Raw genomic sequence first — 18,216 nt, 5'->3', positions numbered from 1 at the left:
CTTATTTGTTATGGCTATTGTGCCATTTGATAAATTTTTTTGTTTAATAACATTATAGATTTTTATTATATTCTCTAGCATTTAATTTGCAACAAACTTTGCTTATATTTGAATATTTTAAACTTTGATATAAGTATGATTAAGTAATATAAATAGATGTGTCACCTTTCTGCACAATTTCGCGGTCATCCTGAGCTGAAGTTACATGTGGGCGACCACTGCAAGGTCTTGACTTGAATGTTCTTGTTATTTTTACTTGTTGTATAGTCTGAAAAAAACATAAAAGAAAAATTCCAGCAGATTAAGCTATATTAAATTATACCCTCTTCTCCTTCCAATTTTTTAAATTTTGGCCGGATTGAGTGTACTTTATCAAAATGTTTTAATAATTCTTTAAATGACTTAAAACATCGCTAAAATGATTACTAGAGATGAAAATAAGATTTTTGCAAATTAATTTCTTTTTGAAAATATTCATTTGGCGTAATGTATAATATATACAAGTTATAATTTCTTAAATACAAAATTTCTGTGCACAAAACTGAGAACCATGACATTACCATAATAGATAAAAATCAAATAGTAAATCCATAGTCGGAGCAACAGTTTATACATTTTATTTATATCAAAAATCAAACGTATAAGGTACAAAAGATGACATTTTTTAAATTAAATATCTGTTAACAAACCTGTTTATTTATACTCAAGTTCATAATGATTAACATATTTAGATTTTTTCTGCGTAAAAACCTAAACTAAATTATTTAGACATTAATTAACATTTTGATTTGCAACTTCTTTTCACCATTCTCTTATAACCTTTAAGACGCCTCATTCAAGAAAAGGTTTGTTGCTTGTAGTGTTTTAGTATCATTAGATTGGAATTAATTTTTGAAATTCAGCCAGTTAAATGAGATTCTACTAAACTTCTCTCAGGTCAAAGTTACATAATAAAGCTTTTGGTTAATAATAAATAAGCCTATTAAAACTTTTGGTTAAATAAAAATTAAGATATGATGTGGTCATTCCAACTAGTATAACAAAAGCACTAAATTTCTGAAATTGTTTTTTAAAGAAATTAGAGATTCGAATAAAGAAACTAAAAGCCATGTACTTTATAACACTTTAAAGTTGTATTATCAAACATTTTGTTAAACTCAGTACTCAGATGGTCTAGCAAAGGAACAGTGATAACCAGTTTAAAATAACTTGAAATGCAATGTTTAGGCTTGTTCAAAGCGTATTTGAAGGTGTTGGTTAACTATATTTCTAAGTAAAGAGATAAAATCTTTTAATGCTTGAGCAAGATTTAAAATATAAAAAATATAATTATTACTTGCTTGCACAATCGTGTAATTAAAAAGTTATATTAAAAAACATGTCTCGTAATACACAGTGTGACAATAAAAACATATAATTATTACTTGCTTGCACAATCGTGTAATTAAAAAGTTATATTAAAAAACATGTCTTGTAATACACAGTGTGACAATAAAAACATATAATTATTAATTACTTGCACAATCGTGTAATTAAAAAGTTATATTAAAAAACGTGTCTCGTAATACACAGTGTGACAATAAAAACATAGTTAGCTATTAATTTCAGTAGAGAAAACAGTAAGAGAGGATGCACGATTAAATGTTCTATTAATGTTTAAAGACATTCTTTGAGACAGAAAACTACAAGAATAAAAAACTTTTGTAAAGTATCCATGCCCTATAATATAATACCCTATAATAAGGTACGCAAAAACCCAACCTTAACGGAACCGTTTTCTTTGTCCAACTTTTGTGCCACACTTTTTTAAGTATTTTTAGGAGTGATTTGTTGTTTTGCTGTTATTTTTTTGCTGTTATTGTTTTTTGCTGTTATTATTTTGCTGTTATTTTTTTAGAAACTTGTATCAACATAGATTTTTTGAGTACTGGAGTTAACTTTAATTTTTGAATCTTATATCTTAATAATCAAATCTCTTTTGTAAAATTTTGTCTATAATGAACTTATTGTTGTTTAAAACCAGGGCCGTACCGAGCCATTTTTGCGCTTTGGGCAAGAAAAGAAAATTGCCCCCCCCCCAAAAAAAAAAAAAAAAAAGAAAAAAAAAGAAAAAAATTAAACGAAAAAAATGATTTATTGATCACAAAATTTATCACATCAAGTTATAAATAAAATTTGTCATTAAGGTTACACAAACTTTAGTTCAATGTCACTTGTCAATGTCACTTTCTGGCTTTTGTTGAGGCAAATTCACTAATGACATCATCAAAATCAATGTTGTTGGCCACTTTACTTTCAATTGAAATTATAGCAAAACTAGACAAAATTTCTTGGCCCATTGTTGACCTCATATAGTTTTTTATGAGCTTAAGTTTACTGAAACTTCTATCACACGTAGCAACTGTGACTGGTATGGTGAGGAAGATGCGAATAGCAATTGCAGTGTTGGGATAAGCATCGGTCAAAGAATATTTATGAATGAGCTGCAAAATGTTGATCGGGCTAGATTTTTCAAAGTTGTCCATCATTGCGGCAGCTTGATATTTAAAGCTTGCCATTTCTGACTGAAAATTGGAAGAATCTAAATCTGCCTTAAATTTGAAATAAATTTGCAGCTTTTTTCTTGAGTTCATCCACTGAACTTTTAGAGAGTAAATGCCTACTGAGGAAGTCAAAATCAGAGGATACAGAAGACATAGCCTCAAACCGCCGCTCAATTTGTGTAATAATGCTGTCAAACACAAGGTTGCACCGAGATCCGAATTCTGATTCTGCTGTGAGAAGGTGAGATTCATCTTCAGCTTCATAAAGTGTCATCCGCTTCACTTTGCGCTTCCTCTTGATTAAAAAGCCACCATCAATTCCGCTCTGGTTAGCTTTTTCTGTGGCATCTTTGATAATGTTGTCCACCCCAACATCTCAAAGATTCTGAATGGAAGCCTTCAATTCTTTCATTTTTTTTTGCGGCAATGTTAATTGAAATGGTTTTTGATTGAAGCAGTTTGTTTTCCCGGTCAACTAGAGAAAGAATTTGACACAAGAAATCCAACAAACACAAAAAACTGAAATCAATTTGAATGAGAAGTTCTTTTGCACTGCTGTGACAGCATTTGTCATGGGATTGTGAATAATGGATTCCAAAACTTGAAGAACGATGAAGATATACACATTATGTAGGCTACATTAGGGTGTTTCATTTCCGACAAATTTTCGAAAATGATTACGTTACATGCATAACGGGGTAAATAATGTGCCAAAAAAAAGTCTGAAAAATTTTCAAAATTTTAAAATGTCATCTAGAGGTCGCCAATACTTGAAAAACAGCGTTTTTTACACTTTTTTCAACTTTAAACTTGAAAAACTTAAAAAATAATTAAATTTATGTTACGTTACTGGGTGTATATATTAAAGGTTATTATATGAACATTTGGTGAAATTTTCAGAAAAATTGGTAAATGTCTAGAGGTCGCCGTATTAAAATATAAAGCTAAAAAAACTTGTTATTTTTTTAAATCTTAAAAAAAACTTAACTGGGCTATTTTTAGGCTTCAGCTTTTCTAAGAATAATAATTAATAAAGAAGATATTAGTAACATACAAAATACTATAAAGTATTAATTAGTTTTGATTTCGAATCGGATGGATTTTGCTTTCTGTGTTGTTCGACAACTTGCAAAATAAATTGTCGTTGTTCTTCATTTTGTGCACACTCGCGGAAATTACCAATAAGTTTTATTCCTCTTTCGGCGCAATCATTTGTTACCTCTAATTGTTTAACAAAATCGTCTGCAGTTCGATAATCTTGGAAGAATTTCCACTCTTTTGGATTCATCTGCAGCCATTCCTGGTTGTTTATTAGTCCTAATAAATCAAAAAGAAGCCACGACCGTGGTCCAATTAAAAAATAAATAACGGTTGAAGAACTTAATGTCGGAAATTTTGGTTTCCCAATTAAAAATGTTTTTGGTCTTGGGGTAGAAAAATGTTTCTTTGCCATTATTGTTCTGGTAAATTCTGACAATTTTTCATTAAATAAAGATAGAATAACAAGCTCTTCTGTTAAATACCAAAGGTGACGGTTAATCGACGAAATCACAGCGGTTGCGATATCTGAATCTTCTTCTTGATACCAGTTCATTGCAAAAAAAAATTTGAAGTCATCAACTGGAGCAAATACGGAAATCCTCGAGCGGAGAAATTGCATCGAATAAAAAAGACTAATAAACTTAGCCATGCGGAGGATCATAATTTGCTCATTATTGGACATAATAAATTTATTAGATAAGAGTTTCATTTTTAAAATATATATGGAATGTGACATAAATCTGGCATTGTGAATTGCACCTGGTTTGTGAATTTTGAATATTCTTTCCATTGATAGTTTCCCCCCAAGGTAGATAATAGTTAATTCAATTAACTCAAAATAATCTTCTCGCGGAAATATTTTCTCTTCGAGGCATTGGTAAGCCCATTTCAGAACTAAACTTGCTTGATTAAATATTTCTGATTTAATATCAGTAGGCCATTTAAAAAAATTCAGGTTTGAGTAATCAATATCAATTCTAGAAAATTCGGCTCGGAAACGTTGAAAAATAGGTTCATCTGGACTTTTGCTACCTCCTCTTAATGCGGTAAATGCATGCTTAATGTGTAGCTCATTATGATGATGGCGACATGCGAGCCATAGAAGAGGTCTCTTTAACTCAATTTCAATTAAAGTTGCTGCTCCTTTTTTATTACCTGTGTTGCTTGCTGTTGTATCAAAGCATATACCAACAATGTTTTCCAAAATGTTCCAATCATGCGCAAGTTTCACGACTCGTCACATTGAGTTTTACCTGTCGAATCTTTAATCAAAGGTACACCAATAAGTTTCGGCCTGCAAATAAAACTTAAGTTAGTTTCTTTGAATGCAAAAATAAAAAATATACATAGGATTTATATAAATAAATAAATGAGTACCCGTTTAGAGATCCGCTAATAAGAACTGCTACACGTTCTTCATTATGAGCTATGTCTAAATGAAAAAGCTTCGAATCCCAGTGCAAAATAGCCTTTTTAGGTTTGTTTATCTCCCAGTCAGCTTTAATTGACAGAACAATATACTTTCGCGCATTTTGTCTTTGACGATGCACAGTTGATACTGACATAGAAATTTCATTAAGTTTGCCTCCGCTTTTGCAGATGATAGTGGATTGAAATAGAAGTTGTTGGCAAACTGATAAACAACATCGATCAGCCACAGATGCCGTTACTTCTGAGAGCTTCTTTGATGATATCTCTAGTGAATTTGTTAAAGGCACCTTTCTTTTCTTTAGTGGTAAAGGAGTAAACTCTGTATCTTTTTGATCTTCTTCGTCAGCACTTTCAACTATTTCACTGACATCAAAGGCACTCGATTTTTGATCTTCGGTTGAACTTCTCCGAAAATCTATGCTTAATCTATCTTCTCGACGTTCTAAAAATTTTGAAACACCTAGATCGATGCTACCTGTCATATGATACTTTCTGCTACTCTTTTGATCTTCATAAAAGGCCCAATCTTCTTTCCATTTTGGTCTACGTGATACTAATAACTGTTCATATGCATTTACTGCTGAAATGTCGCAAAGTTTCTCAAGTTCATTACAAAATGTGACAATTTTTTCTTTTCCAGCTTTAACATCTCGACTTGCGTGATCAATTTTTTTTATTTTCACCATTTCCACAAACAATTTGGTAAGCAATGAAAGACAAGAGTTATCTGAACGAACTGGTACTCCAGCTTTTTCCCAAACTTCCTTAAGCTCACCAAGAACAAGTTTAAAAATATCTCTTGCAGAAGTGTCGCCTTTTGAATAAAAATGTAAATGAGAGTATCTACCCAAAACATGTTTTTTTGTTGGTAGACGACTGAAACTTGATAATTTATTGGATTCAGGGTAACCAATTAACCAATCTTGATTATTTTTTCTTAGGTTCATCGTTACAATAAAATATTCGCTTTTCCAACTAGTTTTAAAATTGTTTTAATATTTCAATTTTGCTAATTGAAATAAGAACGAATTTTTTAAAATAAATTTATGAAATTTATATACATACGTCCAGATGTTTATTTTGCAAACTATTTAATCACGCAACAACTTTTAGTGGTCAATTATGCTCAAAACATAAATTATGCATTTTATTTAAGGTGAAAGCATTTAAGCAATTATTCAGCAAAAAAATATGTTGAAAAAATAAAACTTTATAATTCGGCGACCTCTAGACATTTACCAATTTTTCTGAAAATTTCACCAAATGTTCATATAATAACCTTTTATATATACACCCAGTAACGTAACATAAATTTAATTATTTTTTAAGTTTTTCAAGTTTACAGTTGAAAAAAGTGTAAAAAACGCTGTTTTTTCAAGATGGCGACCTCTAGATGACATTTTAAAATTTTGAAAATTTTTCAGACTTTTTTTTGGCACATTATTTACCCCGTTATGCATGTAACGTAATCATTTTCGAAAATTTGTCGGAAATGAAACACCCTAAGGCTACATGGTTAAATGTCAGTCGCCGTCATTTAAAAGTTCTAGAACATTTTCAATTAATTTTTCATGATTAGTGGAGTAAAATGTGTATACAATATAAATTACCGTATGCCAACTTTAATAAATATACCATTTAAATAATATTTGCATCAAACTTTAAATTATTGATTGTACTAATGAAGATTTACAAGAATTATTTAAATGAAATGGATCAGATTTAAAAAACACATAAAAATTACAATTTTCAACATAAAAACAACAGCGATGCAATTATTGCGCTTCAAAACCTAAACTGATGTAAAAAAAAAAAAAAAAAAATCAGCGAAATAATATTCTATATATATTATATTTTATATAAATAAAAATCAGCGAAATATTAATTTAGTTAGAGACTTTGCAACAAAATACGGAAAAAAAATTTCTTCTATTTTCACATTTTGAAAAAAAGGTTTGTCCACTATCTGGCCGACTCACAGTGGGCCAGTAGATGAACAAAATGGGAAAAATTTTAGTTGTCTGATCTTCCCAGACAACACACGACTCCGGGCCAGAACTCTGGCGAATCGTCGCACGCCGTTACGACTATATTAGTAACGGGCCGTTACTGGCGCGAGTCTGGCAAGCGACTCAAGCAACTTTTTTATGAATGGTAAATCATCGCAAAGAGTCGCAGCGGCGTGCGACGAAATGCCAGAACTCTGGCGAGTAGTCGCAAGCCATTGCGACGGCATTTGATTATGGGCCAGCACTGGCCCGATTGTAGTAGCTTAAGAGTTCTGGCCGAATGTCGTTTTGCCAAAATTGCCAATATTTAAAGTTATCCATGATGATACCATAAAAGCGAAACCAAAGTTTTACAAGAAATATTTTGTTAAACTATAATATATTTTAATTTTTTTTTAAAAGCATCAACAAATGCGGTTGTAATGCAACTTTAATTAGAATTCAATCGAAACTTTTACAGTAGTATTTACTACTCAGTAGTACTTACTCAGTACTTACTTACTCAGTAGTACTTACAGTAGTATTTACTACTACAGTAGTCTACTGTAAAAAGATTGGATGTATCAGTTAAAATTCTAATTTGTATAATTATTAGAAGAGCGAAACGTTTACATTGTTAATGGAATATATATATTATATATATATATTCCATTAACAATGTAAACGTTAATTTAAATACTCTTAGCTATATATATAGCTAAGAGTATTTAAATTACTATTTTAAATACTTTCTATGTATTTGTATTCTAAATACTTTTTTTGTAAGTATTTAGTACTTGTACTTAAAACACTTTGGATTAGTATTTTTTACTTATTGGAAATACCTGTAATTCAAATACTGCTTAAAATATTCACAACGCACAAACACCGCACATAAACAACTATTCAGTCATAGTGTCACTCTGCCACAACTTATTCTACACTAATTATTTCTTGTTTATCTCTTACAGTCTAGCTTGGTTTCAGTATTGGCTTTTGTATTTTAAATATTTTTAGAAAGTATTTTACCCATCTATATATATATATATATATATATATATATATATATATATATATATATATATATATATATATATATATATATATATATATATATATATATATATATATATATATATATATATATATATATATATATATATATATATATATATATATATATATATATATACATATATGTATATATATACATATATGTATATATATACATATATATATATATATATATATTTATATATATATATATATATATATATATATATATATATATATATATATATATATATATATATATACATATATGTATATATATACATATATGTATATATATACATATATGTATATATATATATATATATATATATATATATATATATATATATATATATATATATACATATATGTATATATATACATATATGTATATATATACATATATGTATATATATATATATATATATATATATATATATATATATATATACATATATGTATATATATACATATATGTATATATATATATATATATGTATATCTATATATATATATATATATATATATATATATATATATATATATATATATATGTATATATATACATATATGTATATATATATATATATATGTATATATATATATATATATATATATATATATATATATATATATATATATACATATATGTATATATATACATATATGTATATATATATATATATATATATCTATATATATATATATATATATTTATATATGTAAATTATACATATATAAATTTACATATATATATATATGTAAATTATGTTAGTGTATTTTACAAATAGAGTGCTCAATGTTCTTAAAGAACAGAGCAATAATAAATTTTGAAATAATTACTCATTTAAATCAAGAAAATTTATTAAATAAAAAATCTGAATTAATTTCTAAATGTAGGCATGAAAATAAATACCTCTTAAAAAATTATAAAAACAAATGACCAAATTAAACTATCCCCATTCCAAAGAAAATTATTTCATAATTACTTTCTGTAACTTCCCGTTAACAAAAAAATATAGTAATTAAAAATATTTTATAATAATTTATAACTTCCTGTAAAATATTTTTTTCTATAAATTGAATTTTTTTGAGATTTAGTAACTCTTCCTGATGATCCAGCAATGGTGAAACTTCAAGTCGAAGATAAAAGTTAGATAAGTGTTTTTTACTAATTTATATACATATATATATATATATAGGAAAAAAGTAATAAACAGTAATAATTAGTCATGAGTTCAAAACTGCGCAAAATGTCAGTTAGGATTGTTTCAAAACGCTTGCAACAAATATTTGAAGAAGATATCATTTGTGAAACTGTTAATCCTAAGAACTCGCTTGGTGAGTTGAATAATTTCCCCTCATACATATCTACAGAAGAAAATTTTCCTGGTATAAGTGGTAATATTGCAGATAATGGAACAGTAGTTAATATGAATTCTAATAACTCTGTTGATGATGATGATAATGATGATGATGATGATGATGATGATGATGATGATGATGATGATGATGATGATGATGATGATGATGATGATGATGATGATGATGATGATGATGATGATGATGATGATGATGATGATGATGATGATGGTGATGATGATGATGATGATGATGATGATGATGATGATGATGATGATGATGATGATGATGATGATGGTGATGAAACATTTCCCCCAGATTTAACTATCTTATTGGCTGATTGGGCTGTTCAGTTTAGTATTACGTTGACTGCTTTATCATCTTTACTTTGTATTCTCCGTCAGTTTCATCCTAGTTTGCCAAAAGATGCAAGAACTATTCTAAAAACTAAACGTAATTTTATAATTGAGCATCGAGCAGGTGGTGATTACTTCTATTTTGGCTTGGTAAATAGTTTAACAAATATATTAAATCACTATTATGATAAAATTGCTAACTTTTCAACACTTTATGTGCAGATCAATATTGATGGTTTACCTTTATTTAAAAGCAGCAAAATTTCATTTTGGCCTATTCTGTGTCTTCTGCAAAGTTTTAATATTAAAAAACCTGTTTTAGTTGGTCTTTTTTGTGGAGCAGCTAAACCAAACAATTTATTAGAATATTTTAGTGATCTTGTATTAGAGTTAAATAAGATTGAATGCTTTTATTTCGTGAAAAAGAAATCACTATCAAAGTTTGTAGCATAATTTGTGATGCTCCTGCTAGAGCATTTGTTAAAGCTGTAAAAGGTCACAATGCGTATTATGGTTGTGATAAATGTATCCAAATTGGTAAGCATGTAGATAATCGAATGACCTATCCACTGGTAGATGCACCTTTAAGGACAGATGAAAGTTTTCGATTTATGCATAATGATGATCATCATTTGAAAATTGGTGAAAATTACATTCGAAGTCCATTTTTGGATACTGATATTGGAATGGTCACTCAATTTCCACAAGATTATATGCATTCAGTCTGTTTGGGGGTTCAAAAGAAAATGCTCAAGTTGTGGTTGTCAGGACCATTGTTTTGTCGATTACGATCTTCTTCTGTTGAAAACATATCAAATGAGTTAATTATTTTAGGCAAATGGCTTCCTATTGAGTTTGCACGAAAACCTCGTTCACTCAAAGAAGTTTCACGATGGAAAGCAACAGAATATCGCCAGTTTTTGTTGTATACAGGTGTGGTTGTTTTGCATAATGTGCTTCCAATTGAGTTGTATAACAATTTTATGCTTTTATATGTAGCAACATTTATTTTAGCAAGTCCAACCTTTTGTGTATCTAGCTGTAGTTATTCTAAAACATTATTAATTAATTTTGTTAACCATTTTGGACTATTGTATGGTCAGGAAATGATTGTTTATAATGTTCATAGTTTAATTCATTTGGCAGACGATGTTCAAGAGCATGGGAATTTAGATAAAATATTGGGCTTTCCCTTTGAAAATTATTTGCAACATTTAAAAAAAATGGTAAGAAAACCACAACACCCTTTAGCTCAAATTATTCGTAGACAGTCTGAACGTGACACTGTAGTAAATGAGTTTTTACCTAATAAAAAAAATATATTCAAAAACCAACATAACAAAGGACCATGCCCTGATTTTTTACAATTTTCAATACAATATATGGAAGTATATTTACCACATTTTTGTCTTAAAACAACTTGTGGCAATAGTTGTGTTAAAATAGAAAATGAAATTTGTTTAGTGAAAAATATTTGTGTTTATGATGGTATTACCTATATCGTGTACTGGTCATTTTTAAAAAAATCAAATTTTTTTACTTATCCTTGTGATTCAAGTCTGTTAGGAATATTTCTAGTATCGCATTTAGATAAAGTTGAACATGTTGCTATTTTAGATGACAAGTTTATCAAGTGTGTCTTGTTGCAAGTTGATGATGGTTTTGTTGTGTCACCTTTGCTTCACTTGTTATAATTAAATTTGTTGGAATTTGTAATTAGTTATTTACTTTTATCATTGATGAAAAAATAAGTTAATTATGTTATTATTTTGTAAGTGTCTATTTTCTAATACTAACAGTATTATATTAATATTTTTTTATAATAACACCTTTGGTAGTTAATAATTTAAATGACTTTGATCGTATAAATGACATCATGAAAATACTTTCCATAAATGTTATGTAATGTATTTTTTGTATTTGTTTTAAATGCTTTCAATTTTAATTGCATTATATTTTTTTAAATACTTTTGGTATTTTTTATTGTTCTATATTTTTAAATTTATCAAATTTAAGTTATTTTGATCAACCAATACAGTTAATCCCTATAGTTATTAACGATAATATAATTAATGACTATAATAATTAACGATAATACTGCTATATTTAGTCTATAATTTTCTTCTAAAAGAACAATGGATAAATTGTATCATATTGTTAAATTTATTGATGAAAAAGATTCGGTGGCTGTTGTTCCCGTAAAATGGGTAACAAATGGTATTTGTAGGTGGCCCTGCTCCTATAAGCCCGAACGCCTTAACAGAGCCAATAAAAAATGTGAAGTTCCAGGAGATGATTGGACTGATTATGATATAAGTATCATTTATAACTCTGGTAAGTTATTTTACATAAATTTTTATAAGTTTATGTTTTTTCTTTTATGTTATTTCTTTTTGAAAATTTTTCAATATTTTGATTTTTTAACTCCAATTTATTTAGTGACATATGACAAAGCAAGAGAGAAGTTACCAATGGCAGAAGTTTCTTCAGATTTTTTCTCAAACAAGGAGTGTGAAGATCCAATAAATTCAGAAGAAAACAGAGTTCAGAAAAGTCTTCGTCCTATCAGGTGATGCTCATGATCATAATGTGATTATGATGATTATATATAATTTAGATAATGATCATCATATCATGCTGGTTTTCTTTCATTATTTTACAGAGACATATCGTATCATAACCTTGAGTATTCAAGTTCAGAAAGTGACACTCCACAGAAAAAGCAAAAGAAAGTTATTAATAAAAAAAAAAGACACTTGTTCCGGCACCTGCTATTCATCCTCCAGATTGTTTACAATCAAATACATTTTCAAGACAAAGTTCTGTTTTAGAAATGTTAGAAGAGGAGGTATGATTTTCATTTGAATATTTTTTAATCTAAATGTAACTGAATTCCATAATGTTCTGAAGTTATCATATAGTTAGTTTATGTCAATAGAACACAAACATGCATCAAAATTTACCAAGTGTATTTGATGGTACTTTATGCGAAAGCAATCAGTTGTCTGCATCCAATTCTAGGGTAATTTGATTTATTGACTAAAAATTTTCAGTTTTTATTAATGAAGAATTTGCTTGTGTGAGTTGTAATTTTTTTAATTTTTTTTTTGTGCATACATCAACTTACTTAAACCATAGGTACTAACAGCTTTCATTAAAGATTTTGAACTAAAATTTTGAACTAAAATTTGACCCTGAAAAAATGAATACGAAAAAGCGAAATAGAACTAGAAATATAATTTGGTTCAACCCCTCACATAGCAAAAATGTTTCCACTAACATAGGAAAAGTATTTTTAAATTTGGTCGATAAGCATTTCCCTCCCTCTAATAAGTTACATAAAATTTTTAATCAAAATAAAATTAAAGTTAGCTTCAGTTGTACAAAAAATATGTAAAGAATTACAAAAGGTCACAATAATGTATTGTTAAACAAAAAAGAAACCCTAAATGAAAAAACTACAGAAAATTGTAGTTGTAAACAAAAAAAACAATTGTCCAATGAGTGGAAGTTGTTTATCAAAAAATGTGGTATATAAATGTGTTGTTTGCTCCAAGAATGTACCTGATAAGCAATATATTGGCATAACAGAGAGTGAATGAAAAAAACGTTTTGCCAATCATAAGTAATCTTTTAAAAATAAAAAGTATTCAAAAGACACCATGCTGTCAAAATATATATGGGAATTAGAAGATTAAAATATTGATGATTTTATACTGAATTGGTTCATCCTTAAAACAGCGTCTGCATATAACAATATTTCCAAAAAATGTATACTATGCCTACAAGAAAAATTTGTAATAATTACACATGCAAACCAAGAATGTTTATAAAACAAAAAATTAATTTCTTAATGCAGGCACAAAAATAAGTTTCTCCTAAAAAACTATAAAAATAAATGAGCTCAAATAATAGTTACATTAAGTCCCCCTATTTAAAGAAATATTTTTCTAAAAAAGCATAAGTAATCATTTCCAAAGAATTCTTTTTATAATAGCGTCAGCAAATTCCGCAAATGTGTAAAAATTTACAGTAGCTAAGACATTTGCGACTTCGTGTAATTTAATTTTTGGTATAAATTGAAGTTTTATTAATTTGATCTTTCATTTCTGATGAGTCTTTATTGATGAAACACGGTGTAAAATGAGAAAAATTTTTGTTAAGTGATTTTCTGCTAATTTATAATTGCTCCATTCTTTTAAGAACATTGAGCACTCTATTTTGTAGAATGCATTTTTAAATTGTTTATTTATATATATATATATGTATATATATACATATATATAAATATATATATATATATATATATATATATCCATTTATTATTTTTTTTATAATTATAGTTTTTGGGATCTTCTTTGACATCCATTGGATGTTCATCTGTGAGGCGGTTACTCACCGAAGTGAACAAAGGAACACTTCACTGCACTGGTTAGTAGTATGCTTATAATTTGAACTTAGAGTTATTTTTATAATGCTCAGTTATAACTTTAACTTTTTAAAATGCAATAACTGAAAAATTTTATTTTGTATTAAATATTTTTACAGCAGTTGAAAAAGAGCTGCTTATTTCAGTAGAAAATCTGAATAAAAAGTTAGATACAAATAATGCTCTAATGAGTCAGCTTATCGGAATGTTTAAACAAAAAAGTGAATCGGTTTTGGTTGATGAACATTTTGGGATTCCAGTAAGTGATGAGGCAAGTTTGCTCAAATTAAATGAAGACATTGAATCAGACAAGAAAGTAATGAATGCATTGGTAAATGTGATCCATAAATTTATTCGTTGTTTTCTTATTTCCTCATACTTAATATTTTACAATTATTCTTATTTAGTATTTACAGTATTAAGTATTTTACAATCAATAAAATTTTATAAAATTATTGATGAAAGTCTGTTAAAATTTGTTACTTTTATATTAAATTTAAAAGCAGTTATCATGTAATGTATTATGTATGATATAAATATTAGAGCAGAAAATTGGCATCCCAGGGTGGCTCAACAGTTAAGGGAATTATTTGGAATTTAATTCCAATGGTGATTGGTCCCAATATAGAAAAGAAAATCAATTGGTCCGGTGCGAACAATAAACTGGCTTTGAAAGCGATGCCATTAAAAAAAGTTTTATTGGGTAAGAAATTTCATTTTACATATATATAACATTTGTATAAATGTATATTAGGGTGACTCAAAAAACAGATTTTTTTAATATATATTCCGCTCCTCAACCCTAAATGTGTTTTATATACTAAAACACAAGATTTAAAATTTTTTGGCTAGTACAAAAATAGTAATAATTCTATATGCAAATTGTTTTTTCAAAATTTATTGCATAAAAAGATGAAAAAATGTTTTTTTAACTGACATAAAAAAGTCGATGTTAATAATTTAATCTTTATTCTATATTTTTTATATCTAGTGTTGATAAAAAATATTTTTAACATGTTTTTTATTGAGTTGTGCATCTTTTAAGTACCAGGTTGATATTATTTTGATTTTTTCTCGATAATATTATGAATTTGGTTCTTTTGCGACTTCTAAAAAAAATTTTGTTAAAAAAAAACTTTAAATGTACTGTTATTTTATTATATAGAACACATTTAAGGTTGAGCAATAGACTATTTAAAAAAAGTTGTTTATTGAATCACGAATCAACTTACATACATAAAAATATGTATTTGTGTGAATTAGTTTAATTATTTACTAATGTATATGTAAATATATCCTTTATATACAATGTATTCACACTTTTTAGGTGCTGTAAAAATAAATCATTTAACTTCAGGAGCATCAGCAGAAGAGGTTGAACGTTGGCTGAAAAGATATTTTCAGCTTTCCGGTGATAGAAATGGCGGACGTAAAGCTCGGGAGGAACGAAAAAATTCCTTGAAAAAATAAATATTTAATTTATTTTACATTTTGTAATAATAATTTTATTATCTATCAACAACTTTTTGGTTAGCAATAAATTTCAAAAATACTTATTTGTTTTTCTCAATTTAAGTTTCGAAATATACTTATTTGTTTAAATTATGTGCGATAACACATCTGCACAGAAACGACTAATAATAACGTGCTAGTGTATAAATTAGTAACGGTTTAATGCTGACACGCGACCACGAACGAATGTCGGAAAATGATCACGGATCAGTACTGGTAACAGATAACGGGCTAGTGCTGGCAAGCAATCGCGGGCAGTGCTGGTGAACGATTCCGGGCCAGTGCTGGCAAACGATCAAAGGCCAGTGCTGGCGAACGATTCCGGGCCAGTGCTGGCGAACGATTCCGGGCCAGTGGTGGCAAACGATCGAAGACCAGTGCTGGCGAACGATTCCGGGCCAATGCTGGCCCAAGGCTAGCAGGCCAATGATGGCCCATTGGCCGTTTCGATGCAGGCCCGTGATCGACGGCCGCCATCGCGCCGTAGTCGCAAGCATAACTGGGCCAGCATTATGCCGCTAGCGGGAGGCTGTCTGGGTTGAAAACCTATTTAATTTTAGTATCTACATATATTAGGAGAAATCTATTGATAATTTATTTATATTAAATCCCTTAGTTACCAGGACTCTAAGCATTTGAATATTGAGATAAAATAAAAAACTATAAATAAGTAATTAACGGTGACATCAACGTTGTGTTATATTACAATTACATCTACGTTTTTGAAACAAAAAATTAGTACATGTTATTCTAGAGTATTTAGAGATAAGAAAAACCAATGTGTGAAATAAATTTGTTATAGCATGTTATCTCAGTTATACTTTGAAAATCACAGATTAAAAAAAAAAATTTCTTAAGAAACTTATTTTTTGCCGCACAATAACTAATAATTACCACAATTTGCCATGTGTTGTCTTATATTTATTTGAGCTATATGATGCTTCAATCGAGTTTTAATTGATTGCTCGTCCCCTTAAATCCCCGTTCAGATTTTATGTATGTTTTAACTTAGTTGCTATGGTACTAAATTTTGCATAGCAACAACTCATTTTTACATTAACGTTGTTTTAACAGTATTTTACTTGCGCTAAATACACAATATTGGGGGTATGTATTAAAATGAGATTCAGAATTCTTATGAGGTTAACTTTTTTTGGTTACTATGGATACCTTACTTTGCATAACATAGCAACAACATATTTTCGGTAGTTGTTAGTAATTTAATTACTAACACTGACAGTAAATTAATTACTTTTAATTTTAATTACTAACACTTGTAGTAACTTAATTACTAACAAGTATTAGTAGTCCAGGCGGCATATATATTATAACATTTTACTTTTAAATACAAAATACTTGTTACAATAATTATTTAGATATGGTTTTGTTAAACTTAGACATTCATAATTTTCTCCAAAAAAACAATCTTAGTATTTCAAAACAAAATATTACTGAAGATATATTAAAATTTATTCAGCCAAAATTTGCTGATTTTAAAGACGTTGATTTTAGACATGCTGTTCTTAAAAGTGAGATAGAAAGCTTGGGTATGATTTTATTAGAGGTTTGCGGATCTTCTATTGAAGTGAATTGTATTATTGAACTTACAATGATTGATGGGAAGGTTCAAACAATATTATCTGAAAAAAATAACTCATACCAATGCTGTTCAGTGTGTGGTGTCTCTCCAAAAAATATGAATAGTCTTGATATCCTTAATATAGATTATACTAACAGAGAGTTCAAATATGGTCTTTCCAGTCTTCATGCATGGATTCGATTTTTTGAGATGTTATTGCACATTGCATATAAAAAAGAAACAAGAAAGTGGCAAGCAAGATCTAAAGAACACAAAGAAAAGGCATCTGTAGCTAAACAAAAGATTCAGACTGATTTTATGAACAAAATGGGACTTGTTGTTGATTTCCCTAAAAGTGGTGGTTCTGGAACAAGTAATGATGGCAATACCTCAAGGCGTGCTTTTGCAGCATATGAACAAACAGCTGAAATTCTGGGTATTGACCAAAACCTTATATTCAAATTTTACATTATCTTGGTAACGCTCTCTTCAGGATATGAAATAGACTGCTTAAAGTTCAAGGATTATTGTTTTGACACTTTTAGACTATATGTGTCCCTTTATCCATGGTATTACATGGCTCAATCAGTTCACAAAGTATTGATACATGGACATGACATAATTAAAAGCCTTACATTACCCATCGGACTTATGTCAGAGGAAGCTCAAGAGGCTAGAAATAAAGACTTTAAATCTTATCGCGAAAATTTCAGCCGAAAAACATCCAGAAAAGCAACAAATACTGATCTTATCAATAGACTCCTAGTTTCCAGTGATCCTGTTATTTCATCATTGCGTAAATCAACAAATCATAAAGCATTTCCTTCAGATGTTTTACAATTACTTAAACAATCTTCAAATGATATTATTGTTTTATAATTTTTTGATGTAATTTAAAATTGATAACGTTTTCTTGCACTAT

The 18,216-nt window shown here is 28.4% G+C and overlaps 1 protein-coding gene across 1 annotated transcript; it reads left to right on the top strand.

Annotated features, from left to right (window-relative positions):
• The first annotated feature begins 12,483 nt into the window (after window positions 1-12,483).
• Window positions 12,484-15,755, top strand: LOC136079882 (uncharacterized). Its single transcript, XM_065796539.1, has 6 exons — window positions 12,484-12,622; window positions 12,713-12,796; window positions 14,118-14,205; window positions 14,323-14,534; window positions 14,747-14,906; window positions 15,531-15,755. Exons 1-6 carry the CDS (start codon window positions 12,608-12,610, stop codon window positions 15,671-15,673), a joined length of 702 nt encoding a protein of 233 aa, XP_065652611.1. The 5' UTR covers window positions 12,484-12,607; the 3' UTR covers window positions 15,674-15,755.
• The last annotated feature ends 2,461 nt before the right edge of the window (window positions 15,756-18,216 follow it).

The sequence above is a fragment of the Hydra vulgaris genome, chromosome 04 (assembly GCF_038396675.1).
Source record: "Hydra vulgaris chromosome 04, alternate assembly HydraT2T_AEP".
Lineage (NCBI taxonomy): Eukaryota > Metazoa > Cnidaria > Hydrozoa > Anthoathecata > Hydridae > Hydra > Hydra vulgaris.
The sequence above is the reverse complement of the archived record's forward strand: the minus strand, read 5'-3'. Positions and strand labels throughout refer to the sequence as shown.

Coding starts and splice junctions, on each gene's coding strand:
- LOC136079882 (XM_065796539.1), top strand. Junction 14,535..14,746: donor AGAAAGTAATGAATGCATTG/GTAAATGTGATC, acceptor TATAAATATTAG/AGCAGAAAATTGGCATCCCA. Junction 14,907..15,530: donor ATTAAAAAAAGTTTTATTGG/GTAAGAAATTTC, acceptor CACACTTTTTAG/GTGCTGTAAAAATAAATCAT.